At 39.3% G+C, this 26506-nt stretch overlaps 2 protein-coding genes across 2 annotated transcripts in view; both read right to left on the bottom strand.

Moving 5' to 3' along the window:
• Positions 1–6397, bottom strand: part of LOC145779984 (fatty acid hydroxylase domain-containing protein 2-like) — a 14876-nt gene extending 8479 nt beyond the window's left edge. Inside the window, exons 1-3 of the mRNA XM_082591676.1 lie at positions 6332–6397; positions 4870–4991; positions 2608–2810 (exon numbers count right to left, since the gene is read on the bottom strand). Coding sequence (XP_082447802.1) covers positions 2608–2810; positions 4870–4991; positions 6332–6374 — 368 coding nt within the window. The 5' untranslated portion in view covers positions 6375–6397. The remainder of the gene's footprint in view (positions 1–2607; positions 2811–4869; positions 4992–6331) is intronic.
• Positions 6398–19749: 13352 nt separating this feature from the next.
• On the bottom strand, positions 19750–25519 carry LOC145779882 (fatty acid hydroxylase domain-containing protein 2-like). Its single transcript, XM_082591553.1, has 6 exons — positions 25379–25519; positions 24641–24762; positions 23985–24187; positions 23384–23489; positions 22508–22674; positions 19750–21732 (listed from the first exon to the last, which is right to left on the bottom strand). Exons 1-6 carry the CDS (start codon positions 25512–25514, stop codon positions 21576–21578), a joined length of 891 nt encoding a protein of 296 aa, XP_082447679.1. The 5' UTR covers positions 25515–25519; the 3' UTR covers positions 19750–21575.
• Between the last annotated feature and the right edge of the window lie 987 nt (positions 25520–26506).

Here is a 26506-nt window from a genome sequence, read left to right as displayed (position 1 = left end):
CAGTGTTGTAACCAGGGGCGGATCAAGAAAGTAGCCTTAGAGGGTGGGGTCAACAAAATACAACAATGTGTAGATTTACATTAACCCGCCCTTTTAAATACACAGTGATAAAGTTACTATTCTGTGCTGTAGTGGGAGCAATTGCCCCATTCGCCTTCCCTGGATCCGCCACTGATTGCAACAAAACAACAATTGCTTAATGCGATCTCACATTTGGTCGTTTAAAATGCTTCTTCTTAGTAGTGTTCATATTTAGTCTTATCAGCTGAATATGAACAAATTGGTTGGTTTGGTCAATTCTTGAATCTTTATCCTCGGACTTCTTCTTCTTCTTTCGTTTGAGACTAGATCAAATCAAATTTCAGGGCAGGTGATGGAGAGCCAGGTGAGTGTAGCTTCGTCCAGCATTGCTATACCATGCGTTCCATTTGGTGCCTTATAGATCGGACATTCGAGAACGACATGGTCAGCAGTTTGTTCCTCCGCGCCGCATTCGCAGGCCGGTGAAGGAGCCAAACCCCACTTGTGCATGTTGGAATGGAAGCGACCGACTCCGGTTCGGATTCTGTTGAGCTTGACCCAAGTCGGCCGAGGCAGGTCCATATCAGGGGGGCGCGCCACCGGGTGAGGTATAAAACGATGTAGTTTCGTGTCGGTGGCACACCACGCTGCATTCCAATTGTCTTCCATGAAGTGTGCTGCGCTGATGGCATGATCGCTGAATGGTTGTAGTAGTTCAACAGCAGCTGGCACAAAGGGGTGTCTTGACTTTAATTTCCGGGGAGATTCCTGAGGTGGAATGTTGAGTTTTGCATGAAGCAAGTGGTTAGGATCCCCCGCCCGGCGAGCCAGCCAGGTGTACAAGGGCTCCCTTTCGGCGAAGCGAAGCAGGTTGGATGCCTGCGAGGATTGGTAAATACTCTGTTGGAGTTGGGCGCAGGCATCCAGTTACAGTTCGCAATGCGTCGTTGATTGGGCTGTCGATGAGACGGGTGTGGGCACTGCGGCACCAGGCAGGGGCGCAGTATTCAGCAGTGGAGTGGACCAACGCCAGGGTTGCAGTGCGCAAGGTGTCAGCACCTGCACCCCAAGTTGTGCAGCAGTCTCAGCAGGGCGATGCGAGATGTCAGCTTTTTGCGTAGTGACTGTAAATGGTGACGGTATGTGAGTGACCTGTCAAGTGTAACCCCAAGGTATGTAGGTTCTGGGCAGGGCGGCAAAATTTTGCCGTTAACGGTCACTTTCAGGTCACGTTTTGCCTCCCTGTTGTTGAGATGGAAGGCTGCCGTCACAGTTTTACTTTCGCTGAGCTTCAGTTTCCATTGGTGAAGGTATCCAGATATGGTCGTCATGTCTTGGTTCAACGTCATTTCTAATGATTGCCAGTCTTTCGCAGAGTGCAAGATGGCCAAGTCATCAGCATATGCATATTTGTCAGATGTTGTTGATGGTAGGTCATGCATATAGACATCGAAAAGGAGGGGAGCCAAGACTGATCCCTGTGGGACACCGTTTTTGAGTCGCCGCAGTCTACTTGGTTTTCCGCTTCCGGTGGTAAGGGTAAAACTCCTGTTGTGGATGAGTTCCATGATCATTTTGACCATGTGCCTGTCAGGGAGTAGGCGGAGTAGTTTGTAGACTAGGCCACGATGCCAAACAGTGTCATAGGCTGCTGTTAGGTCGATAAAGACAGCCCCCGCTTTCTTTTTTGCCGAGAAACTCTCCTCAATATCCTGAGTTAGTAGTGTGACTTGGTCTACAGTTGACCTCCCGTGTCGGAATCCAGCTTGTTCTTTGGGAAGCAGTGGGTCAATTATTGGTTCGACACGAGCGTAGATCAGTCTCTCAAGGATCTTGAAAGGGATGCAGAGCAAGGAGATGGGGCGATAGCTCTTTGCATCGTCTAGTGGTTTGTTTGGCTTAGGGATCGCGACGACCAGAGATCTTCTCCATACTTTAGGAATCTTGAGGCGGCGCAGGCAGGACGACAGGAAATCGCATAACCAGGACTTTAGAACATAACCAGCGTGCATGATAAGCTCTGGACATATCCTATCTGGACCAGGGGCCTTACCAGGTTTTAGGTGCTTGAGGGCAGCATTAAATTCGCTCCGTGAGAAGGAGCTAGAAATGCTCTCCTGGTCGGGTGTGTTGATCTTCCATGACTTTTTCACTTCTTTGGTAACAAACCGATCGGAGGTACGATCACACGGCTTATATATCCCATTTTTTATTACCTGCGATGCGATCTTATTAGCAGGAATGGGACATTGTCGGGGTGATTGTCTTGATCGTCCCGTAAGGTTATTGAGTGTGCTTCACGCTGTACGGCTTGAGTGCGAGAGATCGATACTCGGACTGACAAAACCTTGTGTGATTATTCCTGGTAGTTTCGCATACTTGTAGAGGCTTTTGACGCAGGGCCGGTTACCGAGATTGGCAAAGTGAAGTTTTCCGATTGTTGAAGTGTTGTTACCGGGGAGTTATTCCATTCACTAGGTGCCGCTGAATGGAGAGCAGTCCTGAAATGCGTTGATCAAGCGCACACCCCGAGAGTCGAACCAGCGCGGCGTGATTTTGAGCCCAGCGCGAATTAAACATACTCACCTGTGTCCATAGTAGAAAAGAAATTCGTTGACAACAATGCAAATGAAATAATCCAAGATAAACTTTGGAATTGAAGGCAGTGGCTTTTCCCATCCCATTCCACGCCACGACATCACAGGGAACAACAAGAAGACAGCTGCACACGTCATTGCTTTATTGAAGAGCGCAACTTTGACACAATGGATGTACCGTGATACATTCACCTGTAGAATCAGTGTACATCAGGTATGACAAGTATACTTACAAAACTTTCATAACAGACAGTTGCTGTTGTTGAAGGTGCTCAGATGCTAATGCAGGTTTTTATTTTTGGTTTTTAAAAAGAGGAAGGACTTGATGCCTGGCTACAATCCTTCCTTCGCTCACTCTACTGCCACACATATAACTTCTAATCCTCTATTTTTTTGATTTATTTGAGTTTAGATAAAAACTTGATTTTTTAGCACACTTAAGGACTTCTATACTGTTAGACAGACATCTATACTCAAAAAAATAAACCACGAATGTCTGGGAAGGCGTCCTGTCATCCTCTTGCTTATTACTAGGGCCATTTAAAGTCATTAAAGTCATAATTTTTTCTACGCATCAGTATGTCATGAAATCAATTTTAACGCAAAAACCGCATCCCTATGAGGTATATTAAAAAAGTTATGAAGTCATATAGAGTCATAGTTTCCTGGTTAGGTCATAAATCAGCTTTTTAAGTTATATAGTCATATTTTTGAGTTATAAAGTCATACCGTTGTATACTTTAAATAAAAAGTACCAATTTAAGCGGTGAAGCAATTAAGAGCACTAAGAAAGTAAGGCATTAAGAAGCACTAAGAAAGTAAGGCAATTTCTGATTGAACAAAGGCAAACTGTAGGATTAGCCTACATAACACTTGCAGTCACAAACCTATATTTTATAAGGTCACACATTGCATTAAAGTGAAAGAAATAGTCAATGCATTGGAAGGTGAAGGAGTTATTGTAAAGAGCGTCAAAAATTCAGTCAACGATCCAAAGTTGACTAGTCAGTTAACAGAAATATGCCTCCACTACAACAATATTTCAAACTTAATACTCAAAATAGAAAGTTGTACGTACACCATCAAAGAGGCCCATGCTGATCTAAATGCCCTTGATTTCGGAAAAGATCCGCTTGAGCTCAAAAATTACATTAATAAGCGATTGGACAAAAACGATGTGAAACAAATTATGGAGCTACAAAGACAATACAAAGACTTCATGCAAAACTGCAGAAGTGTCAATTCACGTCAGCGTCTGTGGAGCGCTCATTTTCCTTGCTAAAGTCATTTTACGTCCAAATCGTAACTTCAAAGACTCTAACATTCCACACTACATGAAACTGTACTACAACAGTGGTTTAAAATAAAAATGGATGTGTATTACTGTTATGTTGCGTATGTTTTACTCTTTAGTTCGGTGAGTGACGTTGTTCGCATGTAAAAATAAACGATTTTCACATAAAGTCATATAAAGTCATATTTTCCAAAAAATAAAGTTATATTATTGATTTTTTAAGGTCATATAAAAATGGCCCTACTTATTACACGAAACGATATGTGGCTTCTGAAACACAATGGCCTTTGGCAGGCAGCAGAATAGATTATGGAGTGAAAACGCCTGCGTCCGCTAACAGGCCATGTCCTTAAATACAAACGAGGAATAACGAAAAAACAACGTTGGCACATATTCCAATCGAGCCGTCGGGGCACAAGCTAATAACATGTTACGAGATATGATTAACCTAACTCGGAACGCGCGTTCGTTGCGTATTACGATTGAGCATGGCCATCTAAAGATACGGCTTGATTTGTCACATTTTGCAGAAATTTCCAGGTTTTTCTAACTTTGGGCGGAAGTTTAAATAAATTTTTTAAAAAATTATATTTTTACGGTTTCTTTATTCTTTTCCCCAGATGATACAATAAGTTTTAACATCCTTACATGTGGAAAAACAAAGAAAATTTGATTTTGAAGATTTTAGTCAGACTGTTAATTTTCAATAACAGTCTGATTTTGCGTTTTTCAACTTACTTTTTTTCATTTGCTACTGCTTCCCCAAGGCAACAAAAAAGTTTTATGTCATTAGGATACCGTAAAAAGTAAAAACATCTCAGAAAATGTCAGTCAAGCACTAACAGTAGCTGTAATCAAAATCTGCAAAATGTGACAAATCAGGCCGCATCTCCAGGTGGCCATAGATTGAGGTGAAAACGTGTTAAAAGATGCAGTTCTGTCCTTATAGCAACTCACCGGCATGTTCTTGTCCTTTTGGATTTTGTATTTCATGAAAAATTGTGGCTTGCCAGTTACATCCAAAGAAATGTAGAAAATGTTCACGAGCAGAAACGATATAATCAATGAGAAACAGCTCCCTGCGTAAGAAATAAATATTTCTTGGTATACATTTGTTTTTCAAAGCAGACAAATTTGACAACTTTGAATCTTTGTCATCAATACCACTGAGGTATTGTAATGTAGCTTATGTAGATTGTGCAGGGATCAAACCTGCTTCAAGAATTGCAAAATATCTTGAAAGAAAATGAATTGACTCGACCAACAGATAAATTGATAGTGCGGCCAGTTTGTTATACTCCTTGAGTCGAACCCACTTTCATAAACAAAAAATTGACCAACCTGAGAACTTGGGGTAGCAAAACTAACTTCTAGACACAGGAATTTAGGTACCCGGTCAATTGGTCGAAAGACAATTGGTCGACAGTCATTTGGTCGACAGACATTTGGTCGACAGGACGTTTGGTCGACAGACATTTGGTCGACAAGACATTTGGTCGACAGGACATTTGGTCGACAGGACGTTTGGTCGACAGACATTTGGTCGACAGACATTTGGTCGACAGGACGTTTGGTCGACAGACAATTGGTCGACAGACATTTGGTCGACAAGATATTTCGTCGACAGGACATTCGGTCGACAGAACGATTCATTTTAGGGTTAGGGTTAACTAACCCTAACCTAACCCTAACCTAACCCTAATCCTAACCTAACCCTAACCCTAGCCCTAAATCTAACCTAACCTAACCTAACCCTAACCCTAACCCTACCCTAACCCTAACTGTAACCCAAATGTCCTGTCGACCAAATGTCTTGTCGACCAAATGTCTGTCGACCAAATGTCTGTCGACCAAATGTCTTGTCGACCAAATGTCTTGTCGACCAAATGTCCTGTCGACCAAATGTCTGTCGACCAAACGTCCTGTCGACCAAATGTCTGTCGACCAAATGACTGTCGACCAAATGTCTTTCGACCAATCGACCGGCCACCGGAATTTAGCCTACTAAGTCCTCTGCATCGAAGACGCTTTTGTTATAACAACTTCATTTTACCTGCTTAGACTAAGACAGATAATATGACCTCATTAACTAAGCTATTTCGGAATGATCATTTCTGAGAGATAAGTGGCCAAGTAGTGGCGTAGTGGCCAAGGCCAAGCCTACCATCCTCAGAAGGTCTTTGATTTAACACCGTATAACAGCAAGAAGTTGTGTCTTTGGCAAGACACTTAAACAACACAAGCTTAAGCTGGATACCAAAATTAGCTTTTTGCTCTAGTCCACTAATTTTCCACTGTCAAGACGTCAACACAGTGGGCATAAGCCCAGATACGACAAAATTAAAAAAAAAATGGGTTGGAGTAGTTTTCATATTTTACCAGTAGGATGAAGTAACAATCAATAAACGAACACACTTACCTGCTGTCAGCATCCAATACTCGTCATTTCCAAAAAATTCCATAATTCTGTCCCATCTTGCCTCCAATGGGAAGCGAACCAGCAACGCTTGACCGAAAGCATACGCATAATCCCTAGCAAATATCACCCAATCCATTGCACTAGTTTTTCCTTGCTGCACAACTACAGGTTCTAGGACTTTTGTTGGGTTCTTTGGTCAAAAGTACAAAAAAAAAACTAAATACAATATACATTTACTGGCAACCCATTTGCTACAAAAGTAGTCCTGTTTATTTTGAATATGTACGTAAACTAGAGTAAGCATTTAAACAAGCTATTTTGTAACTTCTTGCCAACTTTTCTCTCATCTCATCAGGTAGCAAATAAGAAAGCGCAAACTCTCACAACAATTTTTGAAGTAGCCTGCACCTTTGCACGATCTTGCAAGTTAATTTTTTCGTGCTTCGGTTGCACCACACCCAATATGACAATGGCATATTGCATGTATGTATAGTGGCATAATGATCAAGCCAATGTCGACAGCATAGCCGACTTGTGAGAGCCCTGCTATGGCACTTGAAACTGAAGGATACCGGTTCGGCATTGCTCAAGGGTAGGCTATGCAGCTGTGTTTTTGGCAGGACACTTAAAGACATATCTGAAGACATATATCTTTAAGACGTATCTGAAGGTGAAAATTTAAATTGGCTACCTTGCCTTTCCTTCCACTTAACCTAAATCTTCAACTACGGGCGTAAGCCTGAATACGAGAATCAAATAAACAAATAGTGGTTGAGGTAACGGTTATGGCTAGCATCCCTTTAAACACTTAATCTATCCCGTTGGTCGCATAGCCGAGTGATAAGAGTCTTGGGACGACGCATGTAAGAACGTCAACTGTTTCTTTGATTCCATTTGGCTACTTCGTCATCGCTTTCTTGCATAACACTTACTGTGAGCCTACTGTGGTTTTGCTCTTGCATGTCAAACAAACCTACTGACAATCATCTGCAAACAACAGCGTTTCAAGTTCCCCATGCAAAATACTTCTTGTAATTGAAGGCTTGTAGACCTGTTTAATATTTAACAATATTAACCTACTCAAGCTAAACTACTTATGTTTACCACTCTTTTCTTGTCAGCAACCGCAATTGTTATTTGTTCACGCACAGTAGAGTTGACAAAAGGGTCTTGCATTATTTTTGGATCCAGGCCTGGAATAATTTTAGGAATTTTAAAAGTGCAAGAAATCCAGAAAATTGATCAAAGCACCAAATAGTTTTTACTGTATCAATTCTTCCTTACAGACTAATGCTTTTTGGGATAAAAACTACTTCTTTCCGCGATGATTTCCCCTTTTTATGGTACTTCTTGAAGTGTCTTGTTTTTGACTCTTATTATAGAGACTTGGGTATGTCATTGACATTGAACCCAAATTGGGCACACACCGGCCTTGTAGCTAGGTGGCCAGGAGCATAGCAGTAAGGTTCTTAAGCTTGCGCCCTCCCTGACGTCACCTTAAAACTTTATGCCCCAAACAAAAACTTTATCCCAAACTTTATGCCCCATTTTTCTAGTTTACTTTATAAATCAAGTGAATTTACATAAGTTTTATTTTACATAAGTTTTATATGTTTAAATTTTAAAGCAAACAAAGTTTATTTTCCATCATTCATCAATCAAAAGATTAAGTGGATCACAATCTTCTTTTCTTTTCATTAATGAGAAGGATGTAGGGCTGTAGGCCAAGCTGCTTTTTAGAAGCCAGCAGTTTAATTTGTGACTTAGTTGAAGACAACGCACACCGCATGTCAGGTATCATGTTCACAGTTAAGTTTGTTCCGAGCTTGTTTCTTCACACTTGCAAGTGCAGAGAAGCCACTTTTACACAGAATAACGTCACAACCAACAATTGATTTTTACCGAACAATGGATTAAACAAAAACTGCAAGAATAGGCGCTATAGGAACTATACTTAAAACCAGTTCATATTTTCACTTACCAGTCAATAATCGTGACACAAGGTAACTTGTTACCAACATTTCTGTCCACAACTTGTATAATACAGTGGCATACTAGTACAAACAGCCTACTATGTCGCGCTCCCCTTGGAGAGTCGTCACGCTCTTCAAAAGGAGCGCTCCCCCAGTCTAAAAACCACTGCGTAAGAGGTGGCGATGCAAGGGGCGGTCGCTCTTCAGCAACAATAAAAACATCGTGAATTTGGGCAAAAAGCTGTATTTCTTGCCTTATATTTGCTTGTGTTACATTTCAATTCTTCTGGTGTATTTCCCTGGCTAGGTCTGTGTAGGCTACTTGTGTGAGTAAATATTTTTTTCAAGAAAGCAGAAAAACGGTTTATCCATAAAGGCAAAAAACAAAACTGTTCATCAAAAACTACACAATATCATACTGCTAGGTGACATAAAATGCACCGGTACCATACATTAGCAGGGCCGTATTTAGCTGATGGGGGGCCCGGGGCACTTTTAGATCGGGGGGCCCCGTGCAAAAAAATTTTTCAAGCCTACGGCGCGTAAAAACCATCTTTACGTCTACAGTAGCATCAGTCTAGTACTGCACAGCATTTTGCAGAAACTTTAAAGGTCAAAAGGAATAAAATAACACAAAATCACATTTTTTTCCACATAGGGGGGCCCTTCAAAAGTCGGGGGGCCCGGGGCAACTGCCCCCCCCCTAAATCCGGGCCTGTACATTAGGGTGGTCCTAATAAGCTATTAGTCTGGGAGCCTACGACAGAAGATTTCACCCCATAAGGTACAAAAGGTTTGACCCCTTGAAGTTACTGGGGTCAACCATGTCACTCACAAAAAGTATGGAAGATTGACCGCACCGGGTGGATCTGGACCCTAGAGCCCCCTAAAAAGCCCAAAAAGGGGGTTAATTTCACCCCATAAGGTACATGGACCAAACTTGGTGAAAACGAAGTTCTATGTCAGGACATCACAAAAATATCAAATCTAACAATATTTTCGAGTGGAAAGGTGATGTAAGACTCCCCCCAAAGTGACCCCCCAGGGGGTTAATTTCACCCCATAAGGTACATGGACCAAAGTTGGTCAAAACGAAGTCTTATGTCAGGACATCACAAAAATATCAAATCTAACAATATTTTCGGGTGGAAAGGTGATGTAAGATGCCTTCAAAGTGACTTCCCTTAATGTGACCCCCTCGGAAGGTTTATTCCACCCCATAAGGTACATGGACCAAACTTGGTCAAAATGAAGTCTTATGTCAGGACATCACAAAAATATCAAATCTAACAATATTTTCGGGTGGAAAGGTGGTGTAAGATGACTTCAAAGTGACTTCCCTTAATGTGACCCCCTCGGAAGGTGTATTTCACCCCATAAAGTACATGGACCAAACTTGGTCAAAACGAAGTCTTATGTCAGGACATCACAAAAATATCAAATCTAACAATATTTTCGGGTGGAAAGGTGATGTAAGATGTCATCAAAGTGACCCCCAGAGGGTTTATTTCACCATAGAGTACATGGACCAAACGTGGTCAAAACGAAGTCTTCTAGGGCACCACAAAATATCAAATCTAACAATACTCTCAGTTGGAAAGATGATAAAAGACCTACCCAAAAGTGAATCTCCTCCTATAGTTTAATTTACTTCATCCCTTTCTCGAACCAACCTTGGTGTAACGAAAGTGCTATGCCAGGACAGTACGAATGGATTAAATTTAAAAATATTTTTATATAGGTTTTGATGAAATACATTCACAAGCTGTCCCATGATGCATGAAATGGAACTATAGCCTACTTTACAAAAAGTTTTTGTATAAATCATATTAAGTCAATCGAAAAAAGGCAACATGACATGACAATACATGGCTTTGTAACACCAAAAACAGAAAGTACACAAGAAGCATATAGGCTACAGTAGCCAGAAAATTGATCCAAGATCTTGATACCACCACTAAATGTGGACTTAATCGAACAGCTGACTATCCAAATCAAAACGTTTCGAAATGAATCATTTGGAACGTTAATTTAGGCAGTAATGAACATTTTCCAGCTGCTACAATAAATAACCTAATAAACCCAATGCAGTAAATTTTTATTTAATGCCATTTGCTTCATGTCTCCAATCAGTTATTGTAACTGTTCATTCATAAACAGAGATTGTTCGTGTAAATGTAAACGGTCGTTTCTTTATTCTTCATTGTCACTGCTGTCGCTTTCACTTTCTTCATCTTATTCTTCAGATTCATACAATTCTCCTGTTATATACAGAGATAAAGCAAGCTGTCTGCGATGTACCAGCCCCAAGCAATGTGGTTATCCGCACGTCTGACACTGACTGTCTTGTAATTGGCTTAGGTTGCTATGGAACTTTTGATCCTTCATTAAAGATATGGATAGAAGCTGGCTTGCAAAGCAATAACACGCAGCGGTACATCAACATCAACCAGCTGCATAGGCCTACCGCACTTGGAGTGACGATTTGCAAGTGTTTACCTGCATATCATGCCTTTACAGCTTCTGATTACACCTCGTCATTTAGCAGGAAAGGGAAAGTGCGGCCGCTGAAATTACTCCAAGGAAACCACGAAGCGCAGGCAGCTTTTAGCCAACTCGGACACGACAAAGAAATTAGTGAAGACACTATCATCGCCATAGAGAACTTTGTGTGTAACATGTACAAAAACAAGAAAATTAATTATGTCAACGAAGTCCGTTTACAAATGTTTTTAGACGGCTACAAACCCAAAAAAGAAAATGAAAGGATATCATGTATACCAGAAGCTACTGTAGATAGTAGTACTCTACCACTTTGTTTACGAGTACTTCTCCAGAAGACAAGGCGCACACATCTCATCACAAGATGGTGGTTATCTTCAACTATAGAAGTGAACAAGCAGCAACGTTGCTGCTAGAGTATGGCTGGAAAGAAGAAGGAGGTTCTTATAAAGTGGTGTGGTTTGAAGGTAAAGGTATAAAGCATCTTTAGATGTCTCTGCGTGGAATCTGATCTCATCCAGGAAAGTCAAGAAGAAGGTAAACAGCATTGGATGTCGCTTGGGTTACCCTTTATAAATATAAAACTTTCTCCTGGTCTATCAGTCGTTTACTTTCTTACTGTAAACATTAGCCAATAACTGGCTGTAAAGTTTCGTTTTAGGAACCTATAACCAATAGTTTCTGCAATCTTGAGAAAAATGCCTGGGTGCACTAAATAACAAATAAATGTTGAACTTTTTCCAGTTAATAGTAAGTTGCAATGTTGCATTATTCGAAGAAAAATAGACGTCTGTAAAAGATAATAAAATTACTATTGTATGTTACGCATATCTGTAGTGCATAATAGCAATTGTTTCGTACAGTCTTTATTTCTCTGTATATAACAGGAGAATTGTATGAATCTGAAGAATAAGACGAAGAAAGTAAAAGCGACACCAGTGATTGATTGATTGATTGAATCTTTATCCTCGGACTGGGAAAGCTTCTTGCAGAGCTTAATCCTGGCAGTTTCGCATACTTGTAGAGGCTTTGAATCACTGGCGCAGGCCCGGTCACCGAGATTGACAGAGTGAAGTTTCCGATTGTTGAAGGCTTGTTGTCGGGGAATTATTCCATCCATTAGATGCCGCTGAATGGAGAGCAGCCCTTAACGTGCGTTGCTCAAGCGCACACCCCGAGAGTCGAACCAGCGCCGCTATTGATCTTGAAGCTTCTTCGTTCCAGAAGTGACGCGCTAACCAATTGAGTTACCGTTTACATTTACACAAACAATCTCTGTTTATGAATGAACAGTTACAATAACTGATTGGAGACATGAAGCAAATGGCATTAAACAAAAATTTACTACATTGGGTTTATTGGGTTATTTATTGTAGCAGCTGGAAAATGTTCATTACTGCCTAAATTAACGTTCCAAATGATTCATTTCGAAACGTTTTGATTTGGATAGTCAGTTGTTCGATTAAGTCCACATTTAGTGGTGGTATCAAGATCTTGGATCAATTTTCTGGCTACTGTAGCCTATATGCTTCTTACGTACTTTCTGTTTTTGGTGTTACAAAGCCATGTATTGTCATGTCATGTTGCCTTTTTTCGATTGACTTAATATGATTTATACAAAAACTTTTTGTAAAGTAGGCTATAGTTCCATTTCATGCATCATGGGACAGCTTGTGAATGTATTTCATCAAAACCTATATAAAAATATTTTTAAATTTAATCCATTCGTACTGTCCTGGCATAGCACTTTCGTTACACCAAGGTTGGTTCGAGAAAGGGATGAAGTAAATTAAACTATAGGAGGAGATTCACTTTTGGGTAGGTCTTTTATCATCTTTCCAACTGAGAGTATTGTTAGATTTGATATTTTGTGGTGCCCTAGAAGACTTCGTTTTGACCACGTTTGGTCCATGTACTCTATGGTGAAATAAACCCTCTGGGGGTCACTTTGATGACATCTTACATCACCTTTCCACCCGAAAATATTGTTAGATTTGATATTTTTGTGATGTCCTGACATAAGACTTCGTTTTGACCAAGTTTGGTCCATGTACTTTACGGGGTGAAATACACCTTCCGAGGGGGTCACATTATAGTCCAGTCAAATTAACCAAAAAAACTGGAAAACCCGGAAAAAAATAGTACAAAGCTAAAATTTTGCCACAAGCATCAGTGCATGGTCTGAAACAAAATATCAAAAATCCGCAAAAACCCACCTTGGGCAAAAAAAGTTAAGGGATTTTTGAAAAATCGAAATTTATAAAAAAAATTATCAAAAATGACTGAATGACAATATAGACAAGTGATATATGAAATTGAAGCTAATAATGAGGCAAATACAATAAGGATAAATTTAGGTCAAAATGAAGTTATTTCAACGAGTTATGGTCCTTTCAACATAAAAAGCCTATACATTAAACCAGGGGTTACCAAAGTTTTTTCTCTGAGGGCCGGATTGTTGCGAGATTAACAACTGCGGGCCGGATGCAAATTGCGAAAAGATATACAACTATTTAGAATCTCCATTGACTTGAATTGAGCACAATAAATAACAAAGTCAGCGGTGGAATAGCAAAGTTGTGATGAAAATCGAAAGGTTGCTGGAAAAGTTATCCCCTGCTGCGATACACTACAGGGCATCGTGCTCTTGAAAAAACATTACATCTTTCCAAATTTGGCTTAGGCTGTCCCCATTTGTGGTGGCCTAATGATAAACAGCAACGTCAGTCCTTTACAAAAAATTTGGTAACTTTTTACCTTAACAGTTGTAGTGCAGCTGTTGTTTCTGCAGCACGTGGCGGGCCAGATGAAATCAGTTCGCAGGCCGGTTCGGGCCCGCGGGCCGTAGTTTGGTGACCCCTGCATTAAACTAATAAGCCAGCAAATATTTTCGTCTTACACATTAAAGATATCAAATATATTTCTGTGTATTTCAACAGGAGTAGTAGTGTTTTCGCATTCTTCTGATTCAAGTGAAAGAGGCTCAACATTTTTACACATTCCTGTGCAAAAGGTACAGGCTGAAACACACTTCAGTCCATTCCTCTTGCAGGAACATGCTGCATTGCACCCTTTCTTGCATTTACACCTAATAATGTTCAACAACTCTGGAGGTGCTGGTTCCATGTCCGTCATGATAGGAAAGTATTTTCCACATACAATCTTCCACCCCCAGTTTTCAGGATTGATGACCGTAGCAGGGATAGGATGCCTCCTTTGCAAGACCTGTAGATGCACCCGCTGTGCATGATACTTGGCAGCACATTCTGTTGGCGGTAACTTCTCTGGACGAACACCAACAGTTGAAGATGCGACTGCAGACATGTAGCGATTGTATCGTAGCTCACAGAGTTTCTCGTCCTTACCACCATACATTAAGACAAACAACTTCTGACCTGCAGTTGAAATTTCTTCTACGTTAGCGTTTGTTGAATAGAAAAACTGGCTTATTGATCTGATCTCCTCTTTACTTTTTAGATGTTTCAGGAGTGCCACTTTGCCATGTCCAAATGTAGCCGAGGTGGTGTCACAACCACTCCATGCATGCAGAAATAAGATGTTTTTTACTATTTGTTGACCTATGCTTTCCGCAATGTCACGAATTCGGAACATCTGTAAACCAACCTTCGACTTTTTTGTTGCGTGTGAGAAAAAATATATATCATGTAGTATATCCTGCACATCCCAGTGGTGAATGAGCAATACAAGAATGTCAGTGTCATCTGAAACAACCACTGTGTTATGTCCGGCAGTAGAGAGTGTTAATGCTTGTTTCGCTATCATGGTGTCTGCATCATTATCACTTTGGTACACATCATGACCATCTTGTTCCAGACCTTTCATCAACATTGCTATGAACTGAGTCTTGTTTGAGTCATTTTTTAGAAAAGCCTGCTGGTTATCTGGAACGATGAGATGTTCTGCAATCTTTGTGTAAGCAGCTGTTCGTCCACCTTCTCTACGGCTGTGCTCGTGATTCTTTGTTGAAGCTGCGTATCCATCAAAGACAACAGTAGAACCACCTCCATAATTATTTTTCATATATCCCACATACTGACTTACAACTTCCTTGTATGAAGAAGCTGCTTTCCAATAGACACGATGCAATAATGCGCCTCCATCTATAACAAATTTGGCATCTGTTAACTCGGAAAGCTCCACTGGTGGCACACCCTCTTTTAGAACGGAGGCAAGTGATGATTTCTTTCCTTTTCTCATCAGGTCATCCTTGAACAGAGAAGTTGGTATAGGAGCTAACTCATAAGCAAAAAGGGACTTAATATTGTCACTCCTTTCAACTTGAATCAACAATCTGGAAAACAGCAGCATCAGATCTATGTGTATGGTGTCATCTGCAATTTTTGTTCCTTTTCGAAGATTCTCCAGAGTCCTTACTTGGTCAGCTCGCTTAAAGGACATTTCCGTGTAAGACTTGTTGTCCATTTTCTTCTGCATCATGATTCCAACGTCTTCCACAATGTCGCAATTAATGCCGTCTTTCTCATCTGATGCTTGTGCAGATGACAAGGATTGTAGAGCCGGGTCAGTGGCATCGAATGGGTTGTGATTCTGTAACCACGTGATCATTTTGCTAATGTCTTCAGAATCACGTTTAATTCTGCTGACTCCCATTTCGGCGTGTTGTTCACTGGTGGCCACGTGCAGTTCAGTGAAATCACTCATGGAATGATGGATTCCAGCACACCGGTGCATACTATAGATCCATAAAATCCTAACCGCTTCTGTAAATCCACGTCCCCGTGTCAGTCCACCTCGGCTTTTTAGGGTTCTCATCAAGATCTGTTCTATCGCAAGGTCTGTGGAGATGCCACACCAAAATTTGTCAGACCTTCTAACAGTATGATGTCCATGAGCTATGAATTGATTGTACAGCCATGGATGACTTTTAGGAAGATCGTGCATTAGTTGTAGATACAGTCGACTAGATTTGGCATAATTGCTGTGGCCTGTCGCTGCAAACAGATTTATCATTTGTGTAGTAGCTACAAGGTGCATGTTCCAGTCGCCAGTTCTTTCTGCTCTAATAAACAATTTCAAAACGGAAATGTACTGCAAATATTGCAACCACAGTTTAGCTGTGCGCGAAACATTGGACAAATATTGCTTGTAAAGTTCAATTCCATTTTGCAAGCGGTCGAATGACGTGCACATAATAGCGTCATCAATGCTGATCGTACCCTCCATAAGTTTTTGCAAACATTCGTGTATGATTTCAATGTCCTCATATTTCAAAAATTGAGAAGTATTTTCTTGTTTCAAACACCGAGCAGCGGGGTCTTCATATAAATATGCCGTTTGTAAATTATTATCAGTATCTTTGACGCTTTGTGGAACAATCGCTTGTAGAAGTTGAGTCATTAAAGCAGATTCAACAAGTATGTACCCTCGAAGAGCTCTTGCAACTGCTCTTCCACTCATCATTTGAATGACTGAATTAGTGCCGTAGCATGTTTCCAAAAGTTCAGACAAACCTGATCCAGACATCATTTTGCCAACGCTACCCAAAAAACTCATTACTGTGTGGAAACCTCCAAGACGGCAAACCATATTCATTTTTTTCGAAAGGACAATTTCAACTGCCTTTACCCACAATGGTTGGTCAAACGTGATACATGGTGTTATTATATTCAACTTCTTTGCTTGATCCTCGACAAATGATAATGTGGAATATATACACGTTTCATCGGTTGACTTAAGGTCAATGAGAGGTAGGAAGACTGGTTCAGATTTATAAAAGTCACTCCCGGCTGACAAACTCTGCATAAATCCAGACCAACATGGTCTTCTTGGGGACAAATCATCGAACACAGCAATGGAGTGCCAAATATCTTCAGAGATCACTTTCCCTGTCAGTGTATACGGTATCTGAAGCTCCACTGCTGGTTTTATGACACAACTGGAAAGAGCAGGTTTCAAGCCGGCTTGGTAAAATTTAATAGGAATTCCTTTATTTACAGTAAGATCCTTAGATCCGACAGTCGTTAATCTTTTAATGGGTTTTTGGCTGGTCACACTGCCGGTGCTATTTTTTGTGGGAGTTGAAATGACCATGACTCCCATTCCATGGAAGGAACCGCAGCCATCAATCGTAGCAAGAGTATGGTCAACATTATCTGCCACCCACTGAGAGAAGCTTCCTGGAAATGCCTCAGGTAATAGCTGTTCAATGTTCTCACTTTGAACAACTGCTTGCTTGAAACGGTTAACTTCACTGTACGATACGGAGAATCCCAGTCTGAAGAGTTCGTCAATGAGCCACCTGGAGCCAAACATATGATCCGCCTCCACACCAAGTCCAAACAGTACAGGAGGTAAAAATGACCGTGGTTTTGCAGCTTTTATGATACACTGACCTATACTGATCTGTTGTTTTACATTAGGAACCAGGGCCTGCAGCATAAGTAATAGCAGAGGTGGAAGTAGCTTCAAGCCCTTTTCAGTGTTCTGAATGTCATCATCACTTGGATACATGTCTGCATAATATGTGGTATTCTGAAGTTGTGCTCGAATTAATTTGGCAGCTGCTTTAACAATTCTTCTTGCATCATCTTCAATATTCTCCTTTTGCTCGGAATACCAGGAACGGTGCAAGATGTAATTGGCCATGTTGCGAAAACAAACAACATTTTCCTTTCCATCCAGCTCAGCAAAATAAATGTGATTACCGAAGTGTACTTCAAATTTTTGTTTGAGTCTTTTAACCGAATACACATTGGAGCTTCCCGCCAGTTCAATCATTTTGTCACGTAATTCTGCCAATGTGTATAGTTCTGAATCCCCATAATTTTCAAGCCAGTTACACAAAGCGTTGAAGTGCTCAACCATTACAACATCAGTTGGACGACCTGAAGGTGACTGAAAAGCTGCATCTGGTGATTTTCCACAAGAAAACTTCAACTGACAATTATTATGGTAAATGGCTTCTACTGCAACCAAATCTAAACAATCATGTAGGCGAATTTGAACTTCTGCTGCCCATGGGTCAGATCGCTTTTCACATGCTTCAAGGATTCTCTTTCGAAAAGGAATAGTTGTTACCTCATGAACTTGAGTGTTACGATCTGGATGCTTCCGATCGTAGTTAGCACTTTTTCCACAGAAGAAGCAATCACGCTTCCAATCAAAACCAGACGTATGCGATCGTCTCCATTTCTTGGAAGTTCCTCCTTCATCAGATGCAGTCATTCTTCTAATTCTTTTTCTGTCAGTGTAGTTTCGACGGCATTTATCATGCACAAGAACACCGGTTTCTATCTCTCATTCTTCGACCATTCTGTCATCACAGCGGAAATGAGCGAAATGTAACATGGTCCTTTTACCCTTATCTCCAACTTGCTGCCGTTTTCCATATTCTTGGCACTCTTCCTCAAATCCTTGAAAACAGATGATGCATTTCTCATTCTGCTTTATTGCGCCTGCCATATCACAGCCTGCAAAAAAGAAAAGATTTCAAGTAGTGTATAGTTAGGCCTATATAATAACATTTTTTGAGCACTCTCTATAAATTACGGCATAGGCCTACTTACAAGTTTTAACTGGTTTAAAAGCACAAGCACAACTTCAAGACGTGTGCTTTACAATAATTTTTTATACTGTAGGTGAAGTGGCTTTGGTCTAAAAATGTACCTTGTTGCGACAAGTGAAGCAGTAACTGCAGTGATTCTAAGACAAGACGATGATCCTGTAGCTTCTAGCGACGTAATCTTGGCAGTTCCAGTATACATTTAACAGATCAAACCTCAAATAGAATAATACTCAACTTACTCTTATTCAAAACAATCTTATTGAAAGAGAAACCTAGAATCAATGAAACAGGATTAGCAGTAAAAAATAGTGGATATGTCACATGCCTATGTTGCCATTCGGTCATTTTTGATAATTTTTTTTATAAATTTCCTTGTTTTTTCGAAATTGCCATAATTTGTTTTGCCCAAGGTGGATTTTTGCGGATTTTTGATATTTTGTTTCAGACCATGCACTGATGCTTGTGGCAAAATTTCAGCTTTGTACTATTTTTTTCTGGGTCAAAACCTAATTTGACTGGACTATTAAGGAAAGTCACTTTGAAGTCATCTTACACCACCTTTCCACCCGAAAATATTGTTAGATTTGATATTTTTGTGATGTCCTGACATAAGACTTCATTTTGACCAAGTTTGGTCCATGTACCTTATGGGGTGGAATAAACCTTCCGAGGGGGTCACATTAAGGGAAGTCACTTTGAAGGCATCTTACATCACCTTTCCACCCGAAAATATTGTTAGATTTGATATTTTTGTGATGTCCTGACATAAGACTTCATTTTGACCAAGTTTGGTCCATGTACCTTATGGGGTGGAATAAACCTTCCGAGGGGGTCACATTAAGGGAAGTCACTTTGAAGGCATCTTACATCACCTTTCCACCCGAAAATATTGTTAGATTTGATATTTTTGTGATGTCCTGACATAAGACTTCGTTTTGACCAACTTTGGTCCATGTACCTTATGGGGTGAAATTAACCCCCTGGGGGGTCACTTTGGGGGGAGTCTTACATCACCTTTCCACTCGAAAATATTGTTAGATTTGATATTTTTGTGATGTCCTGACATAGAACTTCGTTTTCACCAAGTTTGGTCCATGTACCTTATGGGGTGAAATTAACCCCCTTTTTGGGCTTTTTAGGGGGCTCTAGGGTCCAGATCCACCCGGTGCGGTCAATCTTCCATACTTTTTGTGAGTGACATGGTTGACCCCAGTAACTTCAAGGGGTCAAACCTTTTGTACCTTATGGGGTGAAATCTTCTGTCGTAGGCTCTCGGTCTATATGTATTTAATTGTACGGGCGCTCCTTAGGCTACATTGGTTCCACTTAATGTAAAAAACACTTTATGTAAAATAATTTTTGTTTTAAACAACAATCACGGTATGCCCATTAGTTTTACGTGGCTGAGTGCCACAGCCGTAGAAGAATAAAATATTTTCGAGGTGCGAACAAAATTAGCTTTAGCTACTGCTGTAATAAGTCAAATTTAAAAATACATCAACGCCGCAGAGAAAAGTTGTGGGATCAAAAGAAGCTATAGAGCAACATTTTTGATCCTGAAGCCATTAGGACAGCATTTTACGTCACCGTGGACGTTTTAACACGCTTGTGGCCTTGAAAAGGAAACTTAAGTTAGATTGTTTGGAAGAAAAACTTGAAGGTCCTTGAGCATACTTTAATTGTTGTTCAAAACAAAAAATATTTTACAAAAAGTTTTTAACATTGTCACGATTTCTTTCTACCTCTTACCAGGAAAGAGACTTGGAAAGGTTCAGTGACGTAGTTTAATGGGATATTACCGAAAGGCAGTCAATGAAATGTCGAATAGTTCTACTGGTGAAATGATAATGAAAATTCTTGAAAGACTTTTACGAACGGCTTCTCAAATAACTCTAATTTCAAACACAATTTATATCAGCACCAATTCTTATCTACTTGCATTCAATTACTTCAACTTTCAAGCAACAAGACTCTCTGCATCTATTACCCACTACCACAACAACAACAACAATCTGCAACTCATAACACAACTCTCATAATAAACATAATGCAAATTACACCACTATTTATAGCAGGTTGTTCAGTCTTGTAACATCGAGAAGGTTACGTAATGTTACATCATAAGAACTCATTGTTCTGTCAGTTGCACTACACGTAAACAAGCAAGTTAAAGAAGCTTCCAGATTTGCACGTAGGGTAAAATGTTCTAGAAATACGTCACATGATAAAAATTTCGTAATCAGAGGTTACTACCGGACGGTAACCGATAATAACATATAGCATAAGAACTCCACAATCAAAGCAGCACGTTCGGTCAAGATACAAAGCAGCCCGTCGCGAGACCTCGCACATTGATTGTGACATACATCACGTGGAACTATTTTAGAGGACGCCAGTTTAAAAATTCAAAAGTTTGCAAGTAAGGATCACCCTAACCATGCATACACCCACTGAGTATATTATGATTTTACACTGTTCAATTTATATAAACTAAACTTAGTAAAAGTAACGTTGCACCAGGACAAAGCTGCTATGCAATACGACAATGAAAGATGAGCATGAAATGCACAACAGAAGCCAATGGCGTTAAAAGCATGGTCTGCTCTCATGGTGCAGCTGGGTCTAATAGTTTGTACAAAAAGAGCTTGGCAAAAAGACTGAAAAGTAATGAGTGGAATGCGTTCCGCATTTGATGCTAATTAAGGTTGTCCAAATTGAATTTTAGTCATGACACGAACTTTCAAGCAATGACAAAACGGATTGAACATAAACGAAACAAACGTTTACACAAGAAAAAAAAATCAAAAGGAAGCCATACCAAAAAAGCTGTCTATAAAAACAAAATTTTGTTTCATTTGAATTTTTTATTTATAGGCCTATAGCCTACTCATAAGCCGGAACAACTGCTAATTCTTGAGGGAACGTGACAAATAGATTTTTGTGTTTCAAAATTCTCGCATGTTTTATCCAGTTTTGAGTTGACAGCGAAACAAAAGTTAAACATTTCAATAAGAAGCTAAATTCGAAACAGAGGCAAAACATTTTGGGTCGATACGAGACAAACTGTTTCAGAATTTTGAAATGGTTTCGAAAGGGCTGTGGACGTGGCCTACAAAAATAGATGGCCTAGACACCGTGCCTTCAGTTTTAAAAGCTTGTGCACGGTGTTTAGGTCGTCTATTTTCGTAAACCATGGCTGCAGTACAAATTGGTCGCTTCAAGCTCATTGTTCCTTTGGATTCTTGCTCGGAAACTTCTGACAAACTGGAACCGAATCAAAAAACAAGATGCTTCGTTTCGACTGTATCGATTTGATGTAAGTTAGGTTCGTCTTGTGAAAGGAATCCAGCCAACCAAGTGATCCATAGTTCTCCGTAAACCTGTATGAGCATCAAGCATGAATACGATAATTTAAAATTTTAACATACAGCTGTGGTATGGAAACTAATTGGGTTAAAAGTTAAAAAGTGTGCGAGAGTTCCAGCAAATGTATTTCAGATAACTTTTTACGCAAATTCAACGATAATTTAACTCGTAAACTCACTTTAACGTAATTCTACAGTATATTTTAGCACTAACCATGGTTTTGTTTAGTCATACTCGAAAACTAGATCCTCAGACAACCCTTTCATCTAGTCCAGATCTTTACCAGATCGGGTACGGATCTGACCAGATCTGGACCAGATAAAGTGGCTTTCTGTGTCTATCTCAAACGGTGACGGCTGCAAATGTCAGTCCATGATTGATAAAAACTTAAACAAAAACCACTTGTTTGTTTCTATGGTTGTCCACAAGTCGAGACGTGTTTAATTTTTACAACCAATATTGTTTTCCATCATTTTTACTTAAAGTGTGTTGCACCTTTGAGGAGGTACTTGTTTAAAAATTGACCAATTGACACAAAATGGTCACCAAAAAATAAAAGTGCTTCTGTAGAGAAGCAGAAATATTAAATCACGCTAATTATTTATTATAGTTTTTCGTCTTCTGTAAGGTTGTGGCTTTTCTTTGGAAATTAATTTTTTCGGGTTGTAAATTTGTAATATCATTAAGATTATTCTGTTTACTCAGATTACTGATGCATTAAATAATAGTACCAGCAAAGTAATAAAAACCATAAATTCTTCAATAACTTCAAATCTCAATATCACTTACTTCAGGTGATGATAATCATGAAACTGTGGAGATGAGAAGAACGGGAAGTGATAGTTGCTGTGATGCATTGCGGCTTCTATTTGAAATATGATAAGCCAAACCCAAGTGGTGAGCATATGCGACCCAAGAAGGATTGGGGGTGCCAGCAGAGGAAGAATATGAGATATCTAAACAGAAAACAATTTAGAGGTGCCAGCAAAAGTTGCCTTAATTTTAAATTTGAAACAATAACTTTAAAGACGCAGCCATTATTTTTTTTTTATTCAAATAACTTTCTACTTTTTGTTCAAATTTGGGATATTTTTTTGTAGTGAATGAGCGACCGCCTTCCCTACTCTAAGATCTTGTACAACTTTGAGCCCGGTTATCAAGAATGACAATAGGCTACTTGCCGCTTTGTTGTCTGCAAATTATTCAATTCTCCAATCGTCAATGAACAGAGAATTGTCCACAAACTGCCTGCTTAATTGGACACGCCAAAATATGGATCAAAGCTCAGCGTCTGTTAAGGACGCATCCAGCAAGTAGTCTTAGAGTGGGGAGGGAGATTTCAAGAAAAACACAATGATCTGTAAGTCCACATTAATCTGACCTTGCAAATTCATCGTGAATAAAGATACTTTTCCTTGTTTTAGAGGAGGAGAGTGATTGCTCCAAACGCCTCCCTCTTCTGGATTCATAGGTGTCCGTTACTTAATCTTACCATTTTCTTCCTTGGCATCATCGAGAGTTAATTATTGAGTCATCAAGGCGGAACAATTCATTTTCTTGCAATTTTCAAATGTGGCAGTGATTCAAACGATAAACTAAACCGGAGATTTACAAGCGAATTAAGTTTTAACGACGTTATCATAATGATAAAAAATATTTACTTACAATGTGGTCAATAGGATGATTGTATATAGCAGCCCAACTGACTGGGGCAATCCATTCATGGTGCATCTTATGGATGTGCTTGTAAAGCAATGGTGAATGCATAGTTCTAAAAATAAATTGATAACGTTGACGATCATTACGTCAGGAAAGCATTCGTATTCAAAAATGATATGCACTGGTGTTTAACTGTTCAATCTGATTACTGCACACGGTCAAACTTTAGCCAGTAGTGATAGTGCGGCAACCATAGACCTAAGATTCCTTTATTTCAATCTAAATACTAGAACGAATTTGACAATATTGCAAAGTACGTGCAGTTTCAAAGGTAAGCTTTAGTTGTAACATTTTTTGTGTGTTACTGTGTCATGCGCAATTGTGTAATAGTGACCATTTTATGATGTATTATTGCATTCAATTACGTCACAAATAGGTCACTATTGCACAATTAGCTACACGTATACATGAGTGAATAAAACGAACCGATGAATGGTTCAGTTAGGTAGATATAATATTAATCTAAGCAAATAACTGTCTTGTTAAACGTGTGGCTATATTACTACAGCACAGCTTCATCTGAATAAACAACATTGCACATACACACCTGTGTCCATAGTAGAAGATGAATTCATTAAAAACAATGCAGATGAAATAATCCAAGATAAATTTTGGAATTGAAGGCAGTGGCCTTTCCCATCCCATTCCACGCCACGACATCACTGGGAACAACAGGAAAACAGCTGTACACGTCATTGCTTTGTTGAAGAGCGCAACTTTGACACAATGGATGTACCTTGACACATTCACCTGTAGAATAGGTTATGTCATTCAGTAATATAATTATGTATCAATTTAGATAATTTATGCTCTCAGTGGCCTATACATGACATTAACAAACCTACCCGCTAAATTAAACTAATTACTGTGAACGTTTTCGAGTATAGGGTACTAGTAGCCTACACCGGCCCGTTGAGAGGCTACTATGGGCACGGCATCAATAACATTGCCAGGCTTCCAAAACAAGATACCGTTAAACAAATGCATTACAACAAAAACATACCAAAAGTTTCTTTAATTTTCCGGGCCTCCAGAAAGACTTCGGGCCCCAAAAATTAAAAAGTGCTTCCTAGACCAAATCTAATCTTACATAAAATCCAAAAGTGCTCTAAAGCTACTGAGGGTACATGTAGATTTTGGTAAGCATTTTGAAAACTGATTTATACATCAACAAAGCTGAAAACGTGTAGAAATGTGTGGTACCGGCATGTTCTTGTCTTTTTGGATTTTATATTTCATGAAAAATTGTGGCTTTCCAGTCACATCCAAGGAAATGTAGAAAATATTCACGAGCAGAAACGATATAATTAATGAGAAACAAGTTCCTGTATTAAACAAAATACTGATTAGTCTACATTTTATTAAAAAAAAGGGGCGATTACTTTAAACCCGTATCAACGTAAAGTCAATCGGGGATCCGCGTAAAGCAGATACAAAAGCATCAAAAATTTAAGAAAAATGTAAACACTATAATATAAACGACGACCTTTTAGAGTACATGTTAATTGTATGAGTACATGCATAAAAGTGAGACAAAGTCCAATTTGAAATTCTTCTGTTGTATTTTTCCCAGAAGAATTTCAGTTGGGAAAAATGCAACAGAAGAATTTCAAATTAATTAAGAATTTCAAAGAATTAAATCGACTACTTGAATCATGTGTCGAAAAAAGCACGAAAAGAAAATATGAAGAACGCAATAGGCAAGGTCGTTCCGGAGAACAATTTTTATTTTTAGATTTGAAGAAGGATGAGAAAAGGAAACAACCACGTCTAAAAAAAACTTGGAAACCACAGGAAATGGTGATAAACGATAATTAAGAAAGCAGAGAGAAAGTGGAACTTATAACTTTTTTTTACTTTTTTTAGTAGGCTGGCATAGGTTTAATTTTCATACTTGATTGAGTCAATTAACAAATTAATCGACAAAAAAAATAAACTAACCTGCTGTTAGCATCCAATATTCGTCATTTCCAAAAAATTCCATAATTCTGTCCCATCTTGCCTCCAATGGGAAGCGAACCAGCAACGCTTGACCGAAAGCATACGCATAATCCCTAGCAAATATAACCCAATCCATTGCACCAATCGCACTGCTACCCAGGCGAGCTAAAGACAACACACATTCGCTTATGTTCTGCAACACTAATACAGATAACCCCCAAATAACCCCAATCAATAAAGTACAAATTAACTTATCAAGTATTTTGTAAACTACATGCTATTGCTTTCATCTGCAGTGCTACAAACTCCCTTTCCTTTTTAAAATTAGTATAAAATAGCTCGTGACATCCAAATTAGTCACTTTTTGCCGGCAGGGGGGGGGCAGGCGGGGCAGCTGCCCCCCCAATGTTTTGGGCATCATCTTTTTAATTTTTTTTTTTTTAATACATATTAATATTATTTTTTTAATATTTGGATCCCAACCTCAAGTAAGTCAACTCAAGTTGCAAGGGGGGGGGGGGGGGAGGTAAAAGCTCTCTCTTTAAAAAAAAGTATGGAAAACCTTGATGACTAAAGTGTACAGTAGATGAAAAGATTTTCTACAGAAGCAAAGATATAGACTTTTTAAATGTTTAACTAACGTCACATTGATGTAGAAAAATAACAACCTGTTAAATTTTTGATACCTCACACTCCCATGACTTCTTCCGCGCGCATTTTGGCATTGGTTGCTTGCAGTGATTCTTTCACTTAAACAAAACGTTTGTTTCAGCAGTTTTGAGTTGTTCGATTCTTAAGTTGTAAAGGAGACTCAATTTCTCCAATATTTATCATTTATGTTTCTTCTTTAATCTCAGCAGAGTATAAAACTTGTAAAAGTTTTTCATCCATACGACGTCATGAATGAAATTATATCTCAAATCGGCGTAATGACGTGAGATCATCTAAACATTTTACCGAATAATAAATTAACAAATTCGATCGTCAAAAGTGGTTTGGTGGTGGTAAATATTACGTAATGAAAAAAATGTGATAAGGTTGGAAGACATTACGTCATGTATTTTCAATACAAATATGAAGTTTAAAACTTATTCTTTTGTTCATAGTCGTAATCCTCCTTCAAAGCGG

Source organism: Aplidium turbinatum, chromosome 11, assembly GCF_918807975.1.
Source record: "Aplidium turbinatum chromosome 11, kaAplTurb1.1, whole genome shotgun sequence".
Classification (NCBI taxonomy): Eukaryota; Metazoa; Chordata; class Ascidiacea; order Aplousobranchia; family Polyclinidae; genus Aplidium; species Aplidium turbinatum.
The sequence above is the reverse complement of the archived record's forward strand: the minus strand, read 5'-3'. Positions and strand labels throughout refer to the sequence as shown.